This window comes from Lynx rufus, unplaced genomic scaffold (genome assembly GCF_022079265.1).
Source record: "Lynx rufus isolate CCGP_SWC_20201006 ecotype Redwood Valley unplaced genomic scaffold, mLynRuf1.p SCAF_19, whole genome shotgun sequence".
NCBI classification, from domain to species: Eukaryota; Metazoa; Chordata; class Mammalia; order Carnivora; family Felidae; genus Lynx; species Lynx rufus.
The window spans coordinates 18,780,856-18,801,891 of record NW_025814833.1 but is presented as its reverse complement, the minus strand read 5'-3'; the positions used below and the strand labels follow the sequence as shown (position 1 = coordinate 18,801,891).

Below are 21,036 nucleotides of genomic sequence, written 5' to 3'. Positions count from 1 at the left end.
TGTCACATAGGCATTTTATCATCTCACATCACCAAACAATGAAGGGTGAGTACACTATAATAAGGTATTTTGAGAGAGAAAGACCACATTCACATAATTTTTATTACAATATATTGTTATAATTGTTCTATTTTATTCTTAGTTATTGTTAATCTCTTATTGTGTCTAATTTATAAACTAACCTTTATCATAGGTATGTATGTATAAGAAAAACATAGTGTATGTATATATATATGTATATATGTATATGTATATGTATATATAAGGTTCAGCACTATTCCTGGTTTCAGGCATCCATTGGGGGTCTTGAAACGTATTCACCTTGAGGAGGGGGCGGATACTGTAGTAGCAGCAGCAACACTGAATTCTTTGCAAGAAAGCTGTCTTCTAATCTAAATTCATGATAACAGTTGCAATACTAATTATATCGATAACTAGTTAACTGAGTTTGTAACATCTACCAGGCAATATGCTAAGTTCTTAGCATACAACCCTGGTCTGATGTCCATGCTCTTTACATACACTGTAGAGTATCAATATTGCAATGCTTTAATAAATACATTTGGATATAGTGTAAGGCAAGACATCTACCCCAAATTAGGTTGGTACATGGTCACATAATTGATCAAATACCATTAGCTTATAATGTAGATGTTGATCCTGGTGCCAGTGTGACAGAGTTGCTGTGTATTTATTTACTATGAAAGCTTTTACCCATGGAGCACCGTACTCCTAAGTAGCAGACGGAGTTTGTTCGGGGTATTTTGGTATATACTATTTTAAAACGTCTCTGAATATTCCTGACACTTTATCCAGCGATCTACAGCTCCTTCCCTTGTGGGGTTTTATGTACTTTGAGGGAATTCTTTGAAAGGCGGTTTTGCTCGCAGCTTCGCCCAGTGAATAAAGCATCAGATAATATTTGTGAAGGTCTTTGAGAGACGCAGATGAAAGGTGCTTCCTAAATACAAAGCACTAGTGTTGTATTCATGAAAATGGTTTTTCTTCATATCCTTTGCTCTAATGTTAAAGTCCCAAGGTGTTACTGCAGTAAGTACTTTAGAAATGCATGTATACCCCCAAATCATTTAGTATAGGGGGAAAGGCAAGTGAATGCACTCAGAGCACTTAAATAAAAATCATGAAATAGAGTCTGTTATCTGAAGTAAAAGGGACTGAGCGCATAATGAGAAAGCTAATCAATAGAGAGTGTTTGGTGTGGCTTGGAGGAACAGGAAAGGAGTCAACTGTTCTTATATTGACTCATGACTTCAATAATAGCTTCTTAGAACTGTTTTGAAGAAAGTAAGAAATGTGTGAAAATTGTGAAATGTTTTTTAACTGTAATGGAGAAGTTTTAAATAATGAAATATGCTGGAGTCAGATAGGTTTTCTCTTAGGTTACTTACCCGATGGTACGTGCATTTTATAGATTTTTCTGGCTTCAGTAACTGATCATTCACTTAATACTATTAACTTAGTGGTTACTATGTGCCAGGCACTCACGTGACTTCATTTCATTCTCACAAAAACATTAAGAGAGATTTTACAGATAAAGAAGCAGAGGCTTGAAAAGGTTTGATTGCTCAGTATCAAACTGAAGGCAAATAGCGGAGCTACGATTTAAACCCAGAATGATTTGATCCTAATGTCTGTGACTTAACCACTGTGTCATTTGGACATGTCACGAAGTACTTGCTAATTTAAGCAAGTCATATAGAGATGAGTTCCTCTACATAAGTAGATTAGTAGTTGAGAAAATACTCTGCTTGAGTCATGTCATTCAACATAAACAAATGAAACCAACACACTCTCCTCTCTGTCTTCTACTTCTGAACACAAAGTGTTCCATAACTAATTATGTTTAATTCCTTCTCTATGTCGGCTTCTCCATCATTTCTTTGGCAAGTTATAAGCAGTAATAACATATCTCTATGCCTTGACCTGCAGCTGACTTTTGATGATCGCTACTACAAAGCCCTGACTTGCCCATGGAAATCCTGTGAGTGAGAGTGCATGGGAAACACCTAGGCCCTGTACTGTGTGTACAGATAGAGGGAAATTGCCCTAGTGCTGCCACAGCAAGAATTTGGAGAGTGGGGAGCTGAACAGGAAGCCTGCCTGATACGACTTCCCGAGTAACAGAACTATGCTTGACGAAAGGTGTTTCCAAATGCTAACAAAAGACAACAATCCCATAGCACTATGTTCTTTCACTGTTAGAAATCTCACTCTGTGCAGCCTACCGAGACTAGCAAGTCAAGGCTTGCCTTTGTGAAGTACAAGGATCGCAAAGTGGAGCCATGTACACATGCCTGCATTCTAATTTTATTCATCTCCTTGCAGTGCTTACTTGCAGTTGGTGAGTAAACCAAAGGGAAAGCAAACTTGAATCAAGTCCAGGTTTCCATCACGCCCATCTGTGAACCCAGATCTCACTCTTCAGTCGGATGTGGTGTCGACCTCCAGTATTAATACACAGGAAGGAGCTTCCATGCACTCTTCACTGATTTCAAGCACTGCAAGAGGTCTTTTTGCATACAGCTTCACATCAGCCATTTGTGTTTCATCCTCTGTCCCTCTCAGCAGCTCTTCTGTCATACATAAAATGTTTCCCCTGAGAATCATTTGAAAAAAGTTATTGAAATGACCTTAATGTTGGTTAAAGTACTTTGTTAAAGAGTTAACTTTCGGGGCGCCTGGGTGGCGCAGTCGGTTAAGCGTCCGACTTCAGCCAGGTCACGATCTCGCGGTCCGTGAGTTCGAGCCCCGCGTCGGGCTCTGGGCTGATGGCTCAGAGCCTGGAGCCTGTTTCCGATTCTGTGTCTCCCTCTCTCTCTGCCCCTCCCCCATTCATGCTCTGTCTCTCTCTGTCCCAAGAATGAATAAACGTTGAAAAAAAAAAATTTAAAGAGTTAACTTTCTGTATTCCTATGCAATACTTTAATTTCTAGGGTTACCATTTATACTTATTAGTACAGTCTCATGTATTCATAGTTTCTTCAACATATGTTCTCATTTTTTCTTCTGTTTGTGCCGGCTGACTTTCTTCCTCTTGAGACAGGCTTTTTTTTTTTTTTTTTTTTTTTTTTAGTTTTCCTAAGGCATCTATCTATACCTTAAATCTCAGTGGGATGGGGGTGGGGAGAAACCTATCTGAATTCACCAGGTATTCAGTTTATTCTAACATTATATTAGTGGATTCCACTAATTTGCTCATTTTGATGGACATTTCACTTGATCCACTAGCAGACACATCTATATCAATATATCAGTATATTTCCTAATTGAGCTTCCTTCTCATGACTTCATTAGCCATCTTCCAGTTAATGAAGTCTCAAGTGCAATCTATACGTAATTTGAGGCTACATGTGAAAAGACATCATTACAAAAGAATTTGTCAGATAACTTTTTTGTATTCTGGGTGATGTTCATCCAGAATCTTGCATTTTGTTTGGGGAACCATAAAGACCTAGTTAAATTGGAGGCAGCCCAGGGAGATAAGCAGTAATGTAATTGAGGGAATGAATCAGATTTTGAAGGAAAAATAAAATGAGTTAAATATGCATAGCTTAGCTAGCACAAGCAAAGTTTACAAGGAAGGCTTGGCAATATGTCTTAATGCTGGCACCTCTCCAACAAATACCTCTATTTAGCATCTCACTAAAATAACATGTTGAAAAACAGGAAAATGGAAATTTGTAATAATGAGGGAATTAATCAATGAACATTTCAGACAGAAAACTTCAGCTACAAGCTGTGCCCACACAATGCCAAAACAAATAGTAGGAATGGAAAGAATTCAATCAAGGAAGATATTTAGCGTCACAAAACATTCTTTCACACCATACTTGTTATAATTGCTTTTGTAATAAAAATCAACTGCACTGAATTCCAACAAAAATTTTGAATTTATTCAAATTAATTATATCTGCAAATAAACACAGTTTTTAACTTGTATTGACTAAAATTATGGGTGAAGTGTCTGGGAGATACAAAGATGATTCAGACCTAGATCCTGACATAAGACAAGGAGATGCGTAGCTTGATTGCAGACGGGAAATAAAACTTACTCTGGCCTTCTTACGAGACTCCCTCAGTAACCCAAAGATCAGGCAGAAAGGTTGATGGCAGCCAGTAGTGTTCTGCCATCAGACATCAAAATCACAGTTCTCAATTTTTGGGGCCCCAACATGTTTGAATAACCTGTACATGTGTAAAACACTCCTGTGAGAATACCAAGAGTTTTGTTCCCAATCTTCCCCCACCACCGTCCCACTTTCTTTTTTGGCATGCATATAATAATTTTACAAGCAAGTGGATATAGTGATTAAAATGGTTTATGGAATCAGAGTTGTACCTGTTGCTAGCACCAGCTGAACCCCACCCCTTTCTCTCCCATCCAGGAAGGTACGTCCAAATGAAGTCGGTGAGGGTGGCACTGTTAGAGGTATCACCTTGAATCCACCCTCATCTATCATTTTTAAAATAAATTATTTGTGAATTTTAGTCCTCTACCGTGGTAACGAGTGATTGCAAAACATTGGTATGTTTGGATCCTGTAGCTGAGAACTGCTGAACTCGAGCAAAACGTGGGTGAAATGTGAGAATTGTTTGGTCTTACGAATACTGCTGTAAGAGTGCTCTCTCCCCACTCTCCCAGGTGGGGGCTACGTACCTGTTCAGTTCCCAAGTGCAGAAGCTGGAACTCCTCTCCACCACTCCACTGGGTGTCCCTGGGTCCCCTTTGTTCCTAAAGTTGTACTGGGGGAGAGGAACTATAGGGTATGGGGCAACTTTCTCACCAAATCGCCAGACATTATTGGTTAGATGATGGTGTTAATAATTGGTACTTTTTCTTCAGTCTTTATTTGAAATAAAGTTTGGGGTGGAGGGGCTAAAACCTTCCCTGCCTTCCCTAGTTCTCCATGCTTTGTTTTTATCCTGTAGGATTTTTTTTTGTTTTTTACTTTTTGCTTTTTATTACTCTTAATATAGCTTGCCCTCATTATTTAACGTATGGTAGCATGAAAAATATTTTTCTTCGAGCTTTAGACACAGTCATAATGTTTTCTTGATTTGTGCTCTGAACAGAGTTTCATTTTCATAAATAACATTAGAATGATTTTCATCCATTGCATTTTGAACAAATACAGGGTGACCATTTGTAATAGTCTAATAATGAAAAAAAGCTTTGAAAATGAAAACTTTGTAAAATTCCAGAACATCTGTTATTAGCTAATTTATTAAATGATTCACTGTCAATTAATTCATAACCCTCCATTACCTACTTGGAAATAAATAATGAACTTGGGGATTGGAAATAACTGAAATACCTACATATGACTCTAGTTTGAGGATAAAGTAAATATGAACTTTTAAGGATCATTACTTTTTTATATTTTCTTTTTGATATACTTCACTGCCTAATAATGGAAGCCACAGCATCATTGTCAGCATAAGATAAAACAGGGCAATTATCTATTTCTTGTTTCCTGGTACATAATGGATAATAGACTTTCCTTCAAGACCACAGTGAAAAAGGCTTTGGCCAACCACTAATTTTCATTGTTAATTAATACCATATATTAATATTTAGAACTTGACATTTGAAATTCCAAATCCTACTATAAAGTAGAGCTCTTTTACCATTCTACTTAGAAAAGCGAATAGGTAACAAATGTGTTGACTTCACTTTTCTTTTCTTTTCTAACATTGCCAGACGACTCTGAAAATATGAGCAGAGATGTAGCCATCCTGTGTTTTCACAGCCAAGAAGTTTAGGTAGTTTGAACATTTACTTCAATAATTTAAGCCAAACAGCATTTAGCCACAGATCTTCCTTTTTTTCTTGATTGTAAAGGCCTAGTTTGTTAGTCTTAATCTATGTCAGAGAGTTGACTGAGTTAACAAACCAGCCACTTATTGGCAACAATATTGACTATTATTCGTAAGATTGACTAATTGCACTATGAAAAGCCAACAGCACACAGAACAGTTGGATCCCCCCTATAACAGATAGGGAGAAATAGGTTGGGGGAGGGCTGCCTTATGGATATTCGGCCCAATATTATGCTTGTAGAACACATAGAACAGGAAAAGAGATTAATGAGACCTAGAAAATGGGAAGTTTAAACTTTCTGGAGGTAGACCAGCTCATCCTTTGAAGATAAGCATCAGTTTATGGAGAGACTGAAGCATAAATACGAGTTTCAGCACAAATATGTCACAGGATTATAGGTGCTTCAGTGTTGACCTTTATTTCCAGTGGTTGTAACAGACATCCACCTAACTGACAAAAATTAATAGAACATACTCTCTTACTTGCTTTCTTAGGAAGAGAACCATTCAAAGTCTTCAGCTGATATCCTGGACAACAGTGCAGTAACCTAGAACCAGATTGAAACCATGTAAACTGGAAAACCTTACTTATTGTTGGCCTTTCCCCCAGATCTTCTGTGACTCTTCTCCTTCAGTCTTGTGGTTTAATTGCCAATTGTCTTCTCTGTTTCTCTCTCCTATCTCTTTCTCTTGTTGTCTGTGTCTCGCCCATACACATACCCATACATACACACAGGTATCTAGTAGACATTGGCTATTTAATAGACTTTATTTCTGTTCTCAGTCTAATGGTTTATCTAACTAATGAATCTGCTTGTATTAAAGGCTGTCGGTACATTAATATTAAAGCAGTATTATTTGAGCCAGAAAAGTGGTAAGGTATACTTGTTGACTCAATTTTCTTCTGAAAACCAATTTTCTTACCTCCATATTCTTTGAGCCTCTAATAATAATTATACGGTTGAGAACAGAAATGTCCACAGCCAGATACACTTAAGACTAATTTGGTGATCACTGAGCCCTATCAAGGTAATGGATATTAGCCATAACATGCGAATTTATAAACCACCTCCTCCCAGGTTGTGAAAGCGCCTCGTGGCAAGTGAAGAACTATAAAGTGGTAATACACATTTAGAATTAGTAGTAATAGTTAATATTAATAATAAACCTCATCTCTTTCTTTTAAACCATTTTCTTTTTATCCTCTCTCCTGCCTAGGAGGGAGAACAGCTCAGAAAAGCAACCCAAGGTACCAAAGGCTTCTAATTGGCCTCGAGAGACTTGACATAAGTAGTTATGGCAATAACCCCTGGTGCCTTGATGTTCTGTGCTCATGTAGATTACCAAGGCCTTCATAAGCATTAATTAATATTACCTTCTAAGAGTTCAGAGAGGTGGTTAAATACTAATACATTCCCATAATCCTTCATCAAAAATCTTTGGGGTCCTTTTGTTCCAAAATTTAGAATTTTTTCAATTTTACACAGCTGATGCCATGCATACATTGGATATCATGTAACACCCAGACTGGGATGTGGGCCAGTACCCCTTAAGAAAATTTGTCAATACTTTTATCAGCTAAAAGTATGAAAATTCTCCAAATGAAATAAAGTCCATAAACGTCTTCATATCTGTTTACATCGGGCTTTGCTGCCGAGTAAATTAGGGGAAAAAACTGGGTTTTCAGGAATTTTTCGATTCCAGAGTCGCAGACAAGGAATCGTCCAGCCGTCTTCTGTTTGGCCAGTGAAGTAATGAAACACAGAGTTAAGGCCAGGAAGTGCAGACATGTTTTCTGACTCCTTGCGACCTTTTTCTACAGCTCTGAGAATATATGTGCTCCTTTTAGCCACAAGCACTGCATCGTAACTTTGGGGGAAAAATTGTCCTAGTATCGGTACAGAAAAGTTTGATCAGTTAAGTACACAGATCTGGGGAAAACTAAGCGTGTGTCTACTTTGGTCACATTTTTCAGGGAAAAAAATATCCATTTGGCATTACTGTATTAGTGACAGTATTTATTTTTTAACACTTATGGGAAATTATTTTCCATGTACAGTCAGTTCTGCTACAGCTCTTGTTTTGAAAACATTAATTTGTTCACAGGCTACTGGTATCTTTGAGAACAATTTGAACATAAGACAGATTTCATGTCTGCATATGTGCGATTTCATCTGTTAGAAATACTAGGGGAAGGCAGAAAACTGCATCCAGCAGAATGAACCACATAGGAATACACAAATGCATGTATCTGCCAGCCATCTTCGTTCACCACGTTGTTAGGAGCCTCGCCCATCCACCTCTGGGGGTAGATCTTTCTGTGGGACTCAGACAACCCTCCTTCCATCCCTCCACAGTAACTCCTAAGTTACAACCCATGGGACATACACTTTCATAAGCAGACTTCAGGTCTTGTGCCCCAAACTCCTCTTCCCCATGAGCCCTTTTCCAATGCATGATCTTGCGTGTAGTGCCTTGAATGTTAGAAATGCAAACATCACCTCATAGCTGAATTGATAGCTATACACACCTTATAGCTGTGTTGATGAAGCATAGGGGGCAAAACATCCTAATGAACTCTTTGATCAGTCCCCCCACAGTGTTTCTGAGTAGAGATACTCTAATTTCCAGTGAGGAGTTTCTCTAACTAAAAAAGAAAAAGCTATGCATGACCACTTTCTTTTGGACCACCATATACCTTTTGGAGACAAGGGCAATGTCATTTCTGAAGGTTTATACTTCTGTTAACAGTTCTGCCATGCCTAAAATGCCTTAGATATACATTTTGGAGGAATTTCCCTCCCCCAAGAGATTTTCTTACTACGTTATTTTAGAACCTCAAACCTGAAACTGGATCCTGCCCAAGTATTTTATGTGAATTAGACCTTTCCATCTGAAATCTTAATTTACTTTCAGAAAGCTGTAGAAGTATGTCTGGATATCCACATTTACATGATCACTACCCACCCCCCCTCCTTCTCCTTTGCGTCTCTCTCTTGGGCACAGAAATGTATGGTTGCCAGATACATCTGGAAGTGAGTTCATGTGACTCTTCACCCCTTGGACTGGTGTTCTAGAGCTCCTGACACTGTACCCTAATGTAGTTTTCATTAGTGTTTAATGTTGGGAAATCCCATTTCATGGAGCCCAAGGATTAAATTACTTCATTTGGGAGGGAACAAGTTCATTCTCCATCTTTTTCCTGAGGTGAAAAAAAAGAATGAATCTGACATCATTTGCGTTTCATAAGGGCTTAAGGTCTGGATGTATTCCACTCGATGCAGTAATCCAATATTGTGAAAGCTTTTAAAGACAATATTAACAAGCAGGGAAACCTCTGCATATTTAAAATGTAGAAACAAAAATACACAGTAAAATACATCTAAATCAAGACACACACACATATATAATTGAAATAACTATAGAAGGTAGTTCTACCTGCAGCAGAAATGGTATGATATGTTCTAATAATACCACAACTGTACTTTTGAATGAAGTAGAATTTTTATCGTTTTTCATAATAAGGAATTTGCACAGATTTTGAGGAAATCCAGCAAGTAATAAATCCAGATGAGAATGAGTGATTCTTTCTTTTGAACAATTGTACTGAATAGAGACTTTCCAACTTTTGAACAACTGTACTGACACAAACACTGATTAAGCTAATAGATGTCACGTGTCCTTTGGCAGTATTCCGGACCCAACACCTAAAATTGATTCCTTTTCTTCTTCTGACTCTGGACTCCCACCCTGTTTCCCTTGCTTGCATCATTAAATTCATTGATTTAGATGGCAAATCTGTGGCGTGTCTCTGCTGCCCGTTTCATGCCTTGGAGGGGCATGATTTTAAGCGCCCTCTTTGGAAGGGTATCCTTGTCCTTCCCCATGGCTGTGGGAGAGATTTCACTGAGACCAACAAGGGGGAAACCTACTGCTTAGTGAATTGTCAAATAGTTACCCAGTGTCCACATCAGAATGAAAGAGCCCAGGGTACACTGAGGGTGGTTCTCTAGGTCCCAGTGGGGGAGCCAAATAAAAGTTTTTAGGGATCTTACTCTGTACCTAGCACCATGCTCATGTGACATGCAAGAAAAGTAGAAGGTGGTCTTGCTCTAAGAAATACACAATCTATTTTGGTAGATAAGACAAAAACACAGGAAAACAAGGGGATACTGTAATACTGCAAACCCAGGGGCCAAAGCTACGATAAGAATAATAAATGTTAAAATCAAGAAGAGAATCATACTTATTTCCTGAAATGGCACATGGAAAGAGTACTCGGCCAGGAGTCATCAGACAGAGGCAGGCAAATTCATGCAAGTTGAGTGACTTTGAACATGTCACTTCACCTTTCTGAGCCTTGGGTTCCTCATCTGTAAAATGGAGAGGGGAGGAGGGAATGCTGCACTGGGTTATCCCTGTGGTCATTTCCAGCCTGGAAGTTTCATCCTTCTACTGCATTCAATAAACAAGTAGTCACTGACAGACACACTATGTCCAAGCACATTTGACATGAATTAAGCTTAATGGCTAGGGGAAAGGATTCTTATCTCCCCTTCACAAATGAGAAGTTAACGTTTCTAAATGGCAGAGGCAGAATTCAAACCCAGGATTACCATCCTCCCAAATCCTGTGCTCTTTGCACTGTGCAGGGCTGCATACCACTACATCCAACCGCCTTCCTTCTGACGCTGAAGGAGATAGGATCTAAGGAGGGAAGCAGACATACGAACAAATAGTCACGGTGTAAAGTGGTATGTCGCAAGTGAAAAATCCCGGAGATGTGGAGGATTCTGTGTCCCTAAATCTTAAGGAGGTAAAGAGAGCTCATGTGACAGAGATCTACAGGATAGCGCGTGGAGCACTGGCCGGAGAGTCTGGAGATATGGGTTCTAGGTTGGGCCATGCCAAGTGTCCCTGGACAAGCAGTCCTCTAGACATCAGTTTTCTCATCTGCAAAGTGAAAGGTCTTTTGGCTTCTAGCATTCAATGCTTCTTTGAGTCCCAAAGATGGAGAGCATGCTTCTAGTTACGGTTGTGAGTATGAGCCCAGAGGTTTAAAAAAATTAATGAGATGTTAAGTGCTTGTGATGATATTTTTAGTGGATATGGGATTTGGGCCGGACCTGGAATAATGGGGTTGATTTCAAAAATTCATGAAGCATTTTAGTTCCTTTTAAATATACAAGGGTAGCTGACTATCTAGTGGAATATTTTGTATAAAATGAATGATCACTACTCCCCTCCCTATCTATCTTTTGTACAATTCCCTTTTTCATACAGCAAGGATATTTAAAGGGAGAGCCATCTATAGTAGAAAACACAGCCAAGAATTTGTCATGCTCTTGGGGAACCAGTATCATTTTGAAATATGAAAACCATGCCAGTGTCTTCAAACTTCAAGTTTGAGGTAGAAGGATGGAAAGAAGTTATTTTTTTCCCTGTGATCAGCCACTGCAAAGCGAGTCTCAGCACAAACCAGCTGAGCCCTTTGCTAGGCATGGAAAGCCTCTGGCATTTTTCTGCTTTTCAACTCTCAGTCATTTGGGAGGTGGGACAAAGCCATGCTGTCTACAAAGTTTATCCAGAACGTGCTGGTGTTACAAGAGATCACTTGACATCTATTATGTTTCTCCTGTGGAAGAGAGGTGGCTATCAGCTACGATAGTGATTCCTTTTCAAAGGGGTTTAATTGGGGCATTTCTCATGGGCCAGATCCTAACTCGCTGTCTATACATGTGCCTGCCAGGAAAACAGTGGAAAAATACCAAACAACAGCAACAACAGAAGTCTGAGGACCGCGGTCCCAGGCTGCCCCAGCTACAAACAGGCAGGAAAAAAAAAACGGTTTCCCTTCTGCCTAAGCTGCTGCTAATATGGCAGAGCTCCTAGAAAGGTGTGGCAGGTGGGGGGAGGGGGTGGACTGAGCTTTTCGTGGCCATGGAAATCTATATAATAACCTGAGCAAACTCCTTTTAGCCTGCCTTTTCCAAGCAGCACTGTTTCTTAGTTGGGGGCTGGCAAAGAGATGCATTTCACGCAGTCGAGTTACACACTCGAGAGCTGTTTCTCTGAAGCACGGATTTGCTCCTGTGTAGGCAGGCTAGCATCCTTTCCCGAGGTAAGCCAGAAGGTGGCCTTATACTTTTATTTGAAGTGTCGGATGATTTTTTTTCTCGCAACAAATTTGTGCCTTTCACTGGTATTTTCCGAAGTGAGACTTTTGCAACTGATGGAAATCGGCTCACTTCTGTTCTGTAACTTAGTGTCTTGTTGATGATTTATTTGTTCGGTAGCAGAAACTATGACAAATTGTGTGAGGCAGCCTCATTTACTTCTTAGCTGCTATAGCCCTGAAGAATTTACATGCAAATGCAACTGTGAACGTTTCACATTTCAGAAGCGTGCTGCACGTGTTTTTGTAAGTTAAGTGACATTTTTACAGATAGACTGAACTTAAAACTCTGCCCCCATCCCACAGGTTATATTATTCTGAAATCCTGAGTCTGACAAGCTGTGTTTCCCTGACTGCCAAGTGGGAGAGTAAGTCTCTATTTTGTGTTCTTCTCTTTTCTTTAGACATGCAGAGCAGCCCACACAACCAGTTCACCTTCAGACCCCTCCCGCCTCCACCGCCGCCTCCGCATGCGTGCACCTGTGCCAGGAAACCACCCCCTGCAGCCGACTCTCTTCAGAGGAGATCGATGACTACCCGAAGCCAGCCCAGCCCAGCTGCTCCAGCTCCCCCAACCAGTACACAGGATTCTGTTCATCTGCATAACAGCTGGGTCTTGAATAGCAACATACCATTGGAGACCAGGTACTTGAGCTCTTATCGATCCCAGTAACTTAAATATTGGCAGAGGATGATTCCACTGAGTGCAGAAACTCATGTCACCGTAGACATCTGCAGCGACACACAAATGCACGCAGGGATACACCCCCAGAGGCTCGGGCAAAAGGCAGACCCCTATAAGCAGAGACGTGCACGCGGGCACACACGTCTGGATTCAGGCATGCTCACAGACATGGACGAGATCAGGTTCACGTGGAAAGATGAAACACAGATGCATAAACACCCCACGGGCAGCCATCCACAAAAACCTAGGAAACGAAGCAATTATCTAAACTATCATCGCATCCTCAAAGTAAAAGGCAGTTGTACCCTGTTGCAAGAAATTGCAACATTACAGGAAAATCCAGACACAGTTGGAGGAACGGCGATACTTCGGGTTTTATTGTAAGATTCTTTTGAAAAGTAAGTTGACTTCAGAGTTTTTAAAAAAGGAATTTTAAAACAACCTTTTTAAAAAGAACCTTTTAAAAAAGGACCTTCATAAACTGGAGGTCCGTGTGTCCTTTTAAAAACTCGATCCTGGGGTGCCTGGGTGGCGCAGTCGGTTAAAGCGTCCGACTTCAGCCAGGTCACGATCTCGCGGTCCGTGAGTTCGAGCCCCGCGTCAGGCTCTGGGCTGATGGCTCAGAGCCTGGAGCCTGTTTCCGATTCTGTGTCTCCCTCTCTCTCTGCCCCTCCCCCGTTCATGCTCTGTCTCTCTCTGTCCCAAAAATAAATAAATGTTGAAAAAAAAAATTTTTTTTAAAAAAAATAAAAACTCGATCCTGCCTTTAGGGTGAAGTTTGGTCTTTTGACCAAAAAGTTTGCCTCTGTTTTTCCAGCACTTCATGTATTTGGGTTTTCAGAGTCATTCCTCAAATCTCTGTCATGGGGTTAAAGTTCTAATCCTCCCCCGTTGTAGAATAGACGCTAGCACTAGATGCAATTAAATGAGAAATTATTCATCTTAAACTAAAAAAATTCCAACTTTCTAGTAAACATTACCTAGAAAAATGTTACGTATTAAACATTAACATAGAAAAACATTACCTAATAAAACATATTATTTTGTTAATCTTTTAAATTCAAGGACTGCCCCTTGCCTTCTATACGCCTTATTTAGATCTACTGAAGCTTTTTCTAAGCACATTTGTATGTAAACAAGGGGTATAATATATCACTTGATAAGCAATGTGTGGTGTCAACTCTGATCAATTTCTGTCCCAATATTTGGGAATTGGAATGGAAAGGGGAGGACTAATAAACCGACATTATAAGACTGCTTATTTTTTTCTTAGCATATTAAGTTATATGCCAGCCATGGCATCAGTGAGTATGTCATCACCAACAAACTGAGAGCATTATGGCTCAAATCCAGGAAATTCTGTATCATCCATCACTACTAGATTAAATAGATTCATAAAGTGATATTTCTGTTATCTCCCAAGAGAAAATACAGCAGTCAGCTCCGATGGTGAAGATAACCCAATTAGAACTGTACTAGTGACAGTGTTTGTGTATCGTTTCTTTTTTTTTTTTTTAATTGAGAGAGGGTGGTGAATGAAGTGAGAGAAGCAGAGAACAATGGGTATCTTCAAGGAGATTTTGCTAATGTTGGTGATTTACTCATCTTCTTTAAAAATGTACTCATTCTTTTAATTCCTTTGTAGGGCTTAGTGATAGAGAGCTAAGGAAGCAGTTGGGGGGGGGGGCAATCTGGTTATCTAGCAATCATGACAAGCAAAACATACTTCCTTCCCTCTAAGAAGCCAAATAACAGGAAATCTGGAAGGAGGGTGGGGAATGGGCTCAGGCAAATGGAGAGAGAAAACTATTCTTATTTGAAATGTACATCTAGGCATGTTTGCACAAACTGCACCCACGGACCTTCTGTATCTATGCAAGGAATGTATTAATTGGTCTCAGCTTCTTAAGACGCAGAGAAGAACATAAGTTTTCATGTGAGATTGTGCAGAAAGTACCTTTTTAGTACATTTGGTAATATATTCAGTATCACAAAGACAAATTTTCTACAAACCTAGAAACCCCATCAGCCTGATGAGCTAGGGTTTTCCAAATATATCCTTTCGAGTGTTTGTTTCCCATGCAGTCAGTAAAGGGTATCTCTGTGGGCACACTGGCACTTACTCATGAGCTGTGTAACATAACCTCTCTGAGCCTCAGCTTCCTCAGCTGTGAAAATGAATGTAAAAATGCCTGTCTCAATGTGTGTGGAAGATCGAGCTGGTGTGGCAGAAAGTGCTTCGTACACTGCAGAGCATTAAACAATTCAAAGGTAGTACTGCTGTCCTTACTAAGTGGTCACCTGCCTCAGCTTAAATGGCTCCAAAATAGGTAATTGATTCATTCCTGAGGCATTCCATTCCACCTCCAGCAACTCCGGGAGGATTCCTACTGAACCGAAATCTCCCACCTCTTAACATTTCTCCCAGATCTGGTTCTGCGATCTCACGGAATAAATAAAATCCCTCACACACCTGATGGCCCTTCACCGTTCCTGATTCTGTACTTCTCTGACGTAAATGTTTCCCCAGTTCCCTCAACATTTCCTCACATTGGCTGGTTTCAAATCCTCCAGCCTGGTCTCGGTAGAGCACAGTTCCACACTGCTGACCAAACTCCTCTTGAAGTGTCATGGCCAGGGCTGAATGCAGGTGGGTGGGGGGGGGGGGTTATTAGACTCCTTGGTGGCAAGGTGCAGAGTTCATTCAGGTCACCTCAAATAATTGAGAACATCTTTTCAAGATAAAGTAGTTGCCCCTTTCTGCAGTTTCAGTTACCCACGCTCCACCGTGGTCTGGAAGCAGATGTTCTTCCTTCTGACTTATCGTCAGAAGGTCAGTAGTAGCTTCACACACTGCGTCATTGGCCTCACTTCATCTTATCACATAGGCATTTTATCGTGTCCCATCACCACAAGAAGCGTGAGTACGGTACAGTAAGACATTTTGAGAGAAAGACCACGTTCACATAAGTTCCTATAATATATTGTTATAGTTGTTCTATTTTATTATTGTTGTTGTTAATCTCTTAATGTGCCTAATATATAAATGAAACTTTATCATAGGTATGTATAGGAAAAAACCTAGTATATATAGGGTTTAGTACTATTTGTGGTTTCAGGCATCCACTGAGGGTTTTGGAATGTATCCCCCTTGGATAAGGGGAGACAACAGTATTCTCTCAGTCAGGTGAGGCCAAGGGAGAAAAAGGGCCACCTTTTTCTATGTAATTAAACATACAGCATGGCCACCTATGGCTGCCCCTTGAGCAAGGGTGGGTAGCAGAGCTGATGTACCTTAGATGGGACTCTCAGCAATCACCTTGATTGACTCGTTCAGAAATTTGTGCTATTACCAACAATCAGTTGTCTCCTTTGTTCTAAACTAAATACTTCTGTTGATGCTGTCTGTGCCAATGTCAGCTTTTTTTGTGGCTACGTAACACTACCGATACATTGTTGAGAACGCTTAGTAACCAAACTCCTAAAACTTCCTAACAAGTTCTGAGGCTAAGCCACTTTTATTCTAAAATTACATAGTTGGAGCTTTTTTAATTGTGTGTTTGGGATGGGGGGCAGGTGGAAATACGTTTAGAGCCTTGATTGGGCTTCATTTGATTTCACCTTGTTAGCTTGTGGGGATGTAATTGAATTCTAATTCTGCCATACGAGGTATTTGCATTGTATTGCTCCCATAATTGTGTCATCTGCAGTTTTGTTAGGTATGCTTTCCTCATTTCTAGGTAAGTCATTACTGGGACAAGATCAAGGTCAGCGCTCTGTGGCACGCCAGTGGAATCCTTCCTGTGGGTTCACGCTTGTCCATCAGGCAGCATTGTTTTGCTAGCACACAACCCACATTTCTCCCACCTTGTTCACAGGCATATGATGAGGGACCTCGTCAGATGCTTTGCTGATATCCAGATACAGTATGGCTTCATTTTTACTGATCTGCCAATCCAAAAACCATGTCAAAAATAGAAATGAAATGAGATTTGTCTAACATGACTTGTTCTTGGAGAATTTGTGCTGCCTTCTCATGGTTACTATCTTTTCAAAAAGTGCTTACAAATCATCCTTGTAATAACATGTTCTAGAATTGTGCACTCAGTCAACATGATATCCGTTGGTCCAGTCTAAAGATCTCATGCGCTTCCTGTTCCTTTTAAAAACCAAAGCCAATGTTTGCTGTCTCCGGTCTTCTGACACCTATCACCCACACCACAGTCCTGAAACTTTAGCAACTATGACTAGGCAATAAAATCTATAAGACTTGTCACCACTCCCGGGATAGAATTTTAATTCATTCAGAACAGTTGAGTGCCTTCTTAGGAACACTTTGACTATCTTAGACTTCAGTTTATGGTTTACTGATGTTTACTTTACCCTTTTAGGTCTATGATCATTCTCTTCCACAGGGAAGAGTAGTCATTGAGAAGGCCTCCCTGATCTCGGTCATGCCATAGCATTGCATGAGTTACATACACATCTATCCAATCCATAATCTAAACATATATCTAAGAACAACCCAACAACTTTCTGTCCTCTTTAGTAGTTTTTTTTTTTTTTTCAAGCTTCAGGCTCATTTGGTGTATGAACTTTCTTAGCATTATTTTCATCACACTATCTTACATTTATTTATCCTTGATTTTCATCTCTTTCTTTTGTTAAGTGTTCTTTGGAAATCTAAACTGAATGGAGAGCACCCAGTACAGGCATACTGGTTTCAATAGGCAAGAAACTTTTCCAACTCTTTTTTTTTTTAATTTTTTAATCTTTATTGAGAGAGAGAGAGAGAGAGAGCAGAGAAGGGACAGAGAGAGAGAAGCAGACCCAGAATCTGAAGTAGGATCCAGGCTCTGAGCTGTCAGCACAGAGTCCGACATGGGGCTCGAACTCGCAGACCCTGTGAGATCATGACCTGAGCTGAAGTTGGACCCTTAACTGACTGAGCCGCCCAGGCGGCCCAGACCTTTCCAACTCTTAATCCATCTCCTTTTTTGAAATATCTCAGGGTATGGAATCATACTGACTTCACTTTAAAGAACTGCTTTCCTGAAGTCTAGGGTTTTGCTTCATAGTGTATCTTAGAGACTCTTAAGCTAAAATGGTTGCTTTCTTGAAAGGTTCCTATCACCTTAACTCACCAGTTTCTCTTTTCTACTCAGTGAGAGAAGCAAATATCCTTAATTTCTTTACCTTCTAGGAGGTAGAGTTTTCAACAAGGGAGGTGGGGGACCTGTCACCTACCTGCCTTGATTAAACGATGCATCTAGCAGATGTCTTTGGAGTTGAAATCACTCATGTTTATTTCACCTTACTCTTAGGGCACTTTTGTGGTATGTATTGGAAATGAGCATCCATTTGCTCCAACTGGGCAAGTGGCTTATTGTAGACTCCCTGATCCACCATCTGTTACCTGTATGAACTTGGACATATTATGTAACATTGCCACGCCTCAGTTTTCTCATCTGGAAAGTAAGGATGACAGTAGCACCTACTCATAAAGTCGTTGTAAGGATTAAAGGAGTTAATATCTGCAATGTATTTTCAAGCAGCCAGGCATACAGTAAACACTTGATAAATGTTAGAATAATAATACCGACAGTTATTATACACAAGAAACAGCTCTACTTTTGTCCCTTTCTATTTCTGTCTTCATCTAATTAAAGATGTTTCTACCCTTATGTTCATGCTTTCCCCAGGTAAACACGACAACCCTTCACTTTTCTCTTAGCATGCTTTCAAATAGGATATACTCTTTCACCACGGTGTTAGTCCAGTTAGACTGCTGTAACAAAGATGCCATAGACTGGGTTCTTTAAACAGCAGGGATTTATTTCTCACAGTTCTGGCGGCTGGGAACTGTAAGTCTAAGGCACTGGCAAATCTGGTGTCTGGTGAAAGCCCACTTCCTATTTCATAGACTGCTATCTTCTCACTGTCTCCTCACATGGAAGAAAAGACAAGGGAGCTCTCTAGGGTTTTCCATTCATAAGGTCCCATTCATGAGAGCTCCACCCTCACGACCTCATCACCTCCTAAAGGCTCCACCTCAGAATACCAACACGCTGGAAGTTAGGTTTCAACATAGGAATTTTGGGAGGATACATTCAATCTATAGCAACCACCAGATTCCAATCATTAGAACCATTCCCTCCCCTAGGTTTTGACCGCACGTGTCTATGAGCCTTTGTAAGACTGCCCTGTCATAAATCTACAGAACGGCTTTTAGATTCTTCCCTGCCTTCTGTCATTCATAGAAATAATTCCGCCACTACCCACTACGTTCAGGATTATGTCCTGCCCTGAGCCCTCCCTTACTCAGAGATCAGCCTTTCCAGCTCCTCCTCTAAGCCTTTTCTTGGATTATCTTTTTTGCAGTGGAGTCAGAGATGCATCTTTCACAACCTGGAAAGATGGGCACGTTGCCAAAGATGAAGATGGACAGTCTGGGTGATGTGTGTCAGTGTGTGTGCTCAAACAGCACTGGACCGAGTGACTTAATATGGTCATGAACTGGGACGTGTCACTTACCCTCCATGGGCCTCAATTCCCCATCTGTCCGGTGTAGGAAATGACAGATCCTCCCTCGTGTGCTTGTTCTGAGAACCAAATAAGATAATCCACGTAGACTGTCTCCTCAGAGCTGGGCACATAGAAAGTATACAATAAACATTCTTTTTAACATAAAGTATACAATAAACATTATTTTTGATATACGAATCTGCTACTGACATGCTGGCAAAGAGGAGAATTCAGAATCACCAGAGTTCAGAGAGCCACATTAGCTTTGCTCTAAAAACATCTAATATTCACGTATACCTCTCAGTCTGTGGATTATTAAGCATTCCCTGCACAGCAAGGCATTCAGCAAACATTTACTGATTATTCGTCATGCACTACAGCTACTATGAGGAATAAGAGCCCACATACTCCAGAAGCTTATAGTACTTGTAATAATAATGATAGCTAAATATATAGCATCGCTACCTGCTGGACACCATTCTGGGTCTTCATAAATCAGTTGCTTTAATCCTTAAAATAACTCCGTGCGGTAGATACTATTAGTGTCCCCATCTTCAACTGAGTGGTAAGGAAACTGAGGTAAGGACAAGTTAAAGAACTTTGAAAAATCCCACAGGTAGGAAGGAGCAGATCCAGGTCAGACTTTGAACCTTGGCTGTATACAGGGCCAGGGTCTTTATGTTCAACCACTTTCTGTAGTAAAGAAGGCAAAGTGAGGAGCGCCTGGGTGGCTCAGTCGGTTCAGTGTCCAACTTCAGCTCTCGCAGTCTGTGAGTTCGAGCCCCGCGTCGGGCTCTGTGCTGACAGTTCGGAGCCTGGAGCCTGCTTCGGATTCTGTGTCTTCCTCTCTCTCTGCCCCCACCCCCCATGCACTCTGTCTCTCTCTCTCAAAAATAAACAAACTTTAAAAAAATTGAAAAAAAAAAAGAAGGCAAAGTGAAATAAATAACAGTATCATAAGTGCTTTATTAAATTGAAGTAATTCCAAGGTCAGAACACTTGGAGGTGGTAGATCTAACCCAGAGGAAGTGTGGAGGGAGGGAAATGGGAAAGTAGAGATTTTCCTGAGAAAATGACCTGAAAGTAATTTATTACTACTAATACCTGTAATTAATAATAAAACCATGGGACAGCATTAGGTGCAAAATGAAGGAAAAGTCTACTCAAAGTCATGCATCATCACCAGTTACCAATTCAGTAATATTAAGTGTTATTGTTTCTATTCTTCCTCTCCCTCTTCCTCCGTTTGCCATTTGTTGCCTATTTATTTACTTATTAAAGGATATTGGGGCGCCTGGGTGGCGCAGTCGGTTGGGCGTCCGACTTCAGCCAGGTCACGATCTCGCGGTCCGGGAGTTCGAGCCCCGCGTCGGGCTCTGGGCTGATGGCTCAGAGCCTGGAGCCTGTTTCCGATTCTGTGTCTCCCTCTCTCTCTGACCCTCCCCCGTTCATGCTCTGTCTCTCTCTGTCCCAAAAATAAATAAACGTTGAAAAAAAAATTAAAAAAAAAATAAATAAAGGATATTATTTCCCCAAACTGCTTTAACAGTTTAGTTTTTTCTAAATGTTTATTTATTTATTTTGAGAGAGAAAGGGAGGGGAGAGTGGGGAAGGGGCAGAGAAAGAGGGGGAGAGAGAATCCTAAGCAGGCTCTGCACTGTGAGTGCAGAGCCTGATGTGGGGCTCAATCTCATGAACCATGAGATCATGACCTGAGCCGAGATCAAGAGTCAGACGCTTAACTGACTGAGCCACCCAGGCACCCCTCCATTGCCATTTAAACCCTCTTTACTAGGTTGTCTGGTTATGA

At 40.5% G+C, this 21,036-nt stretch overlaps 1 protein-coding gene across 3 annotated transcripts in view; it reads left to right on the top strand.

The window, feature by feature from the left end:
• The window catches only part of TENM1 (teneurin transmembrane protein 1), a 555,347-nt gene that overhangs the window by 199,621 nt on the left and 334,690 nt on the right, over positions 1-21,036 (top strand). For all 3 annotated transcript variants that reach the window (XM_047082126.1, XM_047082125.1, XM_047082124.1), the window contains exon 4: positions 12,421-12,661. In XM_047082126.1, the coding sequence (XP_046938082.1) occupies positions 12,421-12,661 (241 nt within the window). The remainder of the gene's footprint in view (positions 1-12,420; positions 12,662-21,036) is intronic.